This window comes from Brachyistius frenatus, unplaced genomic scaffold (assembly GCF_029030835.1).
Source record: "Brachyistius frenatus isolate BFR_SWC_R1_liver_20210118 unplaced genomic scaffold, ASM2903083v1 Contig_3, whole genome shotgun sequence".
Classification (NCBI taxonomy): domain Eukaryota; kingdom Metazoa; phylum Chordata; class Actinopteri; family Embiotocidae; genus Brachyistius; species Brachyistius frenatus.
This window is the reverse complement of record NW_027210602.1, coordinates 7,288,440-7,294,439: the sequence shown is the minus strand read 5'-3', so window position 1 is coordinate 7,294,439 and position 6,000 is coordinate 7,288,440. Positions and strand designations below refer to the sequence as shown.

At 42.1% G+C, this 6,000-nt stretch overlaps 1 protein-coding gene across 2 annotated transcripts in view; it reads left to right on the top strand.

The window, feature by feature from the left end:
- Positions 1-235: 235 nt before the first annotated feature.
- LOC138624582 (leucine-rich repeat transmembrane neuronal protein 4) overlaps positions 236-6,000 on the top strand; it is a 107,626-nt gene continuing 101,861 nt past the window's right edge. For both annotated transcript variants that reach the window (XR_011311164.1, XM_069704893.1), the window contains exon 1: positions 236-1,063. Coding sequence is in view for 1 of the 2 variants with exons in the window: in XM_069704893.1 (XP_069560994.1) it covers positions 1,060-1,063 (4 nt within the window). In the remaining variant the exon portion in view is untranslated. The remainder of the gene's footprint in view (positions 1,064-6,000) is intronic.

The window sequence follows — 6,000 nt, the reverse complement described above, 5'->3', positions numbered from 1 at the left end:
TATGTTGCTTTCACTTTCTTTAATGCTGAATTGGGAAAATATTTCTAAAATCATATGTATATCCTTAAATTCAAGCCAATGTGTTAAATTAAGAGTCTCTTGTAATACTTGGTTTAGGATTCACTGTGATGATAAATTCCCTTCTTTTTTTTCTGCGGCAACCTTCCTTCAAAACCGTGCCACGATAACATTTAACTCGTGATGCACCCTTGGACGAGCTCCTGGATCGTAGTCTCACCAGAAGAGGGCATTCCGATTCTGCCTGACAAAGTTGCTTTGACATGTAGACGTGATTAACAACAGCGTCATGCTGTATTTCAAAGCGAGCAACAGCGAGAATGAAAGGAACATTGGGATAAAAACCAAAAAAAAAGGTGGATATTTGGATATTTGACTCTCCTGTGACACTCGTTGACAGCGTTCCACAGTGAGGGGGTAACCTAACGATACTTTCCTCTGTGCGCCATGCGCGGATCGGGACTGAGCATCCTTTAAAATAGAGACGCAGAGGTTTACTAGGAATCCAACGGCGGCTCGACTTCACTGGAAAATTACGTCCTGCTTCTTTTTATGCATCATGCCACCGCATTTGTGAAGTTTTGTGACCGGATTTTTGAGGAATATCGATGCGCATGTGAGACTGACATGACTTACTTGGATGTGGCTTCGTTATTGTCTGCGCCTACTGCAGTACTCTTTTTGGCTGTTACTTGAAAAAAAAAAAAAAAAAAAAAAAAAAAAAGAGAGAATGATCCTTTGCTGCGAAGACATGGATGGTGAGTTTTGAAGCCGGATTTCTACTATTTCAATCTGGAGTTGGAAGTAAATGACATTCGCCCCGGTTCACTTGCACGGTTATAGATGCAGAACTAAACCGGATAGCACATCCAGGTCCGGGAGTGTAAAGGGCAGGTGCGCTTTGGAGTCGGCGGCTGCGCGGAGAGACCGGGCTAGTGGATTAGGACGATACCTGTCTGTGGAAAGCGCGTCATGCGGACTCGGATGTCGCGCACTAGAAGCCATTAAAACCTGTAGGCTGGAGCTAACAGATAAGCGGATATGGGTAAGTTTGCTTCTGTTTCCATCTTTTTAATAGCGTAGGCTGTTGCGAAATCTACTACAGCTGTCCTCCCTTCTCATAACACACCACAAAATACATTGTTTCTTCCGCGCACAACCTGCTTTGAATCGCATGTATGCATAGAAATGATCCGTCTTTTTTAAAACGCGCTGTTGGAACATCAGCGCGTTGGTTGGTGTCTTGCATTAAGTGGTTCGAGGAGCTTGTAGAATGTGGCTGAAACCTGTGCTGTTGCCTGTTAGTCGCAGACCTGCAATGTGTTTTCCCTCCATTCCCTGGCGGTATGGCTTATTAGAGACTGAGGATACTTGTTTAGTCTTTTTTTTTTTTTCCAACATTGTGAGGTTAAAATATTCGATCTGGAAATCACGAGCAAAGGAAATCAGCCTGTTTGTCTGAGTGGGGACTATCCGCTGTTTTCTTGACTAGTTAAGAGTGGCTGGCTCATTGACATGGACAAGAATGCTAATCACGGTAAATGTTGGAAGCCAGTCAACTTTATAAAGCGTGGTCCTGCATAATCATTTGTCTCCTATCCGTACGCACGAAGCCTATTGTCCAGTTGCAGCGCGGTGCTAACGCCTCCCCAAAAACTCTTCTGTGCAGGTTTTGCTCAGCAGACTAATTCCCATTCAGGAAACCCGTCGTATTCTGCACCTGCTATCAAGAGGCACTCTCCGAACCGACCATTAAACTGTCCGTTAATGTATCGATACTCTGCGTGCGTGAGTGTGTGGTTGTGTGTGAGTGCGCGCCTCTCCTTCAATAACGCATGATCATATATCTGTGTCTGCGCGCATGCACGTTTTATCCCATCTTGTTCTCACTTCTAATTAAAATTTGCCATCCCCCCCCCGTTCTGTCTCCCGTACGCGTGCGCAGTCATCCACTCGTAACCCCCACCAACCACCTCGTCAGCCCCCCTTTCACTTTGCCCCCTTTCCTTAACTGTTTTGTGTTTTGTATTTTGTCACCCTCTTTTCCACACATTTTTCTAATTGTCCAATGCTTGTTCTATTGCTCCAATATTAGTGTGTTAGGTAGCCGAATCTTCTCAGCCATCCTTAACTAGTATACAGATGGCCAAGTTCACTGGTGGTGCTGTGCCATTAATTGTGAGACCGCATGATATATCGACCCACAGCAGGTTACTGCACCACATCAATATAAGCTACAATGGCACACAAAGCCATACAGCACACACTGTGGGAGCTCAGATGCATTTCAGGTGTACTGCAAAAAGAGTCAGATTTAGTTTCTTATTTCTGAATTTAATAATGGCATTTGTGTCAGTGACTGTTACCTAATAATAGGTTTTAAACATATTAAAGGATGTGGTTCAAACAAATAAATATAAGGTTGGCTTATGTGATGTCTATTGAAAACATTACATTTAAGTATGATTTAAATGTAAAATACTGTACTTATTACTCCGCTGTCTTTGGAAATTAATTTAATACCTGAACTGCAGTCATGCCTTCAAACCTGGTGCACAACCCCCTCTGCCCCCCCCTCCCCCTACATTTTTTTTTTTAAACTTCTCTAAACCACATAGCGTCGTGCTTTTGCTCACAATTTGCTGATTACACGGGGATGCAGTCTCAGTTGTCCACCAGTGTAGCTGAGTGCGATGCTCTTCATTAACAGCATGCAATGCACTTATGTTTCACGGACCATATCATTAGAGATCTGCTGCTCAGGAAGGGAACAGTGGGGTAAGGACGGTAAAAAGCTACAGCTGGAGATGCAGTTACAGAACCTTAGGATACATTTAGAGTGCAAATGGCATTTCGCACATCGTCTCTGCATCTGAAAAAAAAAAAAAATTGCTGGGGGAGGAAAAGAATGACCAGCTGTCTTCAAAAATAGGAACTAACATGGTGTGAATGTTAAACTCAGACTTATATTTCCATGTCTTGTCTGTGTGTTAAGAGTAGCTCAATATAGGCAACAGATGGCTTTCTGCTGGCCCAGCAGCATCCAACAGGCAGTGTTTTTTTTTTTTTTTTTTTTAAATGTCAGGTGAAACAGGTGAACAGAGGAGATTAAAGGGCTCTTTAAGGGCAATATCTATTTTGTTTTTTTATGAACATTTTCCTATTTTAAAAGTATAAAAAAAATTCAACAGCTTGTGAAGGAATTTGGATGTGGCATCCATTATTGCAGTACAGCCTGTAATAGTTAGTAACACTGCCAACTATTAATGCTGACTAAAAACATGTAATGTTTAGAACTGTCTGATTATAACCCTGGTCAGAGGATGATCATTTTTATTGTTTCACATGACACACTTAAAACTGGATTGAAGTACAGACCACATGTAGTTCAGTCTGACAGGTCGGGAAGATGGCACTCAAAGTGTCAGCTGATGGTAGAGAGCCAGTCAGCAGTACTACAGACCCCCCACTGACATTTTGAATTACTTAGTCTCTAACCTGAAGCTTTAACACCACAACTAACCCCGATTCTGACCTTAAACTAAGTCTAAAAGTAAATCCTAAAACCCAGTTTAAATCCCAAAGTCTGAAGTAGTGTGGAGCAGAAACAATATCCTTACGTTCCAAAAATGTCCCCACTTAATGAAACACACGTCCGCACACGCACAATGTGAATTTGTTCTCCTTTAAGGAGAAACATGTGTTTTTAGTGTTTCTGCACCTTTTTTTTTTTTTTTCTTTCCAGGGATGTGTTTCATCACTTTGGATTTAATGGGTCAACTTGACCAGAATGCTTGTTTTTTTCGGGGTATCTAAGAGATAACAGGATGACATGGTAGATGAAACAAAACACAGCTTTTAAAGTGATATATATATAAATAAGGCTACAACCCTGTTTGTATTGAGCCTAAACAGATTTTCCATTCCAGCAATATATTGTGTTTAGTCCAAAAGTACTTTAGTGAGTTCAGAGCTTAGTTTTTATAATAGACTGAAGTGAGAGAGCTGATTATTTATTCTCCATTCGCCTTCATGGAACTGTTGCCACCGAGGGAAATCAGCAATCAGACAAGGAGTAAAATGAAAACAGTCTCCCTCGCTCAATCTTGCTCTCTCTTTATGTATGTAGAGGGGGAGTATTTACAGTATATCCGTATGTACTGCATGTGTGTTTGTTTGTGCATAACATTCATAAAACATACTCCCCATGGTGCTTTTCCACCTAATCAGTGTAACAAATATACAACAGGCATACCAGAACCCACTGCTTTCCAACCACTGTTGAAATGGGTCTGACTTGGCAGGCCTTGCTATCATCCAAAAGATAATTGGAGACTAATAGGATGGCTTAGGCTGATTTGGGGGACGTCCTTCCTTATGTGTTAGGCTGCTGTCCAGCCTCTCTGCAGTCAAGACTGAGGAAGGTTGCAGTTTTGTCAATGACAGGCAGCAAATAGCAATGAGCCACTTGTGTGCACTCAAAGTGCACCAGTTAGCGAGTCCATTTGCCAAGTTATTAAGCTACATTTGGTTTTATTTTAGGTCAGCAGTAAAGTGCACTCACTCTCTCTATGTGTTAGGGTTGAGAGGCAGAAATAGCCATCTTCTCGTGCTGAGGACAGCAGGGCTGCCTGCTACATAACTAAACATGACACATATGCCTTTGGACAAACTTTAGCTTTGACTTGTCTATAGGCATTGTGTGACAAGGAAAACATGATAAGCACCGATTTATATGTTGTCATACCGAACAGTAAAAAGTAAGCAAGATGAATGTTGATCATAAAAAGGTGGATCTGAAAGCAAGAAAGGTGGAAAAAGAAAGCCAGATGGGGAGTGAAAATGGAAATCAACAAGGGGAGTAAAAGGGCAGCGGAGATGGTCGACCACATACATATAAATAGACTGCATATTATAAAAACAGCCTGATGGCTGCAGGGTTCAAGGGCACGCAAAACTAGCATTGTTTCAACGTGAGGGAGCACGAAGGAGAAAATGTTCATCTTTGTAGTTACGGCAGAGGAGCAGTAATGCGCAGAGGTGCATAAGGTACACGCTAATAGAGATGCAAACCCCGTGAGTGACACCTCGGAGGGTGACTCGTGTTCCTTTGTGAATAAGATTAGAAGAGTGGTGGGGAAGGAGATGGCTTACAAAGGCATTAGCGCACGGAACACTCATTAAACCACATACAGTGTCAGTAACGGGAGAGAGGTGTCTTGTGAAGCAGCCTCAATCTCTAAGAGATGGTGGAGCCACATGTCATGATGCATGCCTTCTATGCACAAGGGAAATGAAAGCAATTGGGGGGTTGTTTCTACAAGCCTCCCGGGATACGAGTCAAACACAAACTTTTGAAAACATGCATTCATGTTCAGCAGCCCACACATTTTGTTTCCCAATCAAAATGCACATGGAACTTTACACACAGGCATTCTTCTCCATCAGTAAGCTTCTGTTGTCTCTACCTGTGTTTTGTTTTCGTCGTATAAGCCTTCGAGCCTTGGAGATGTTGACTAATTAGTTAAAGGTACATCCAGAAACCTGAGAGCAAACAACAAATGGGGAGCGCTCAGAAATTCTGCATCTTGTGATCACCTTTCTGTCTCTGCAATATTTATGTTAAAGTATTGCATATGTTGGATTCAAGATGGAGAAACATGATTGATGTATCTGCTGGTATAATCAATAGCCAGCACAACTTATCTGCACAGTTCCACGGTTCCCTCCATCTGCAAGGAATGATGAAAGATTCCTACGAAAACAAACAGTAAGCGTGTCTCTCTCCATCACACTCCGAGATGCAGACAAACACACATATAATACCCATATGGGATCAGCAGATGCTTGGCAAGGAGTGAAATGGCTATGTTAGATACCATATGCTGTATGATGCCTCTCAGCCACTCTGTGTCAGGCACTTATTTCTGACAAATCCTGCAAAGATTACGGAAAATACTACAAAACTGAAGTCACGCTTAA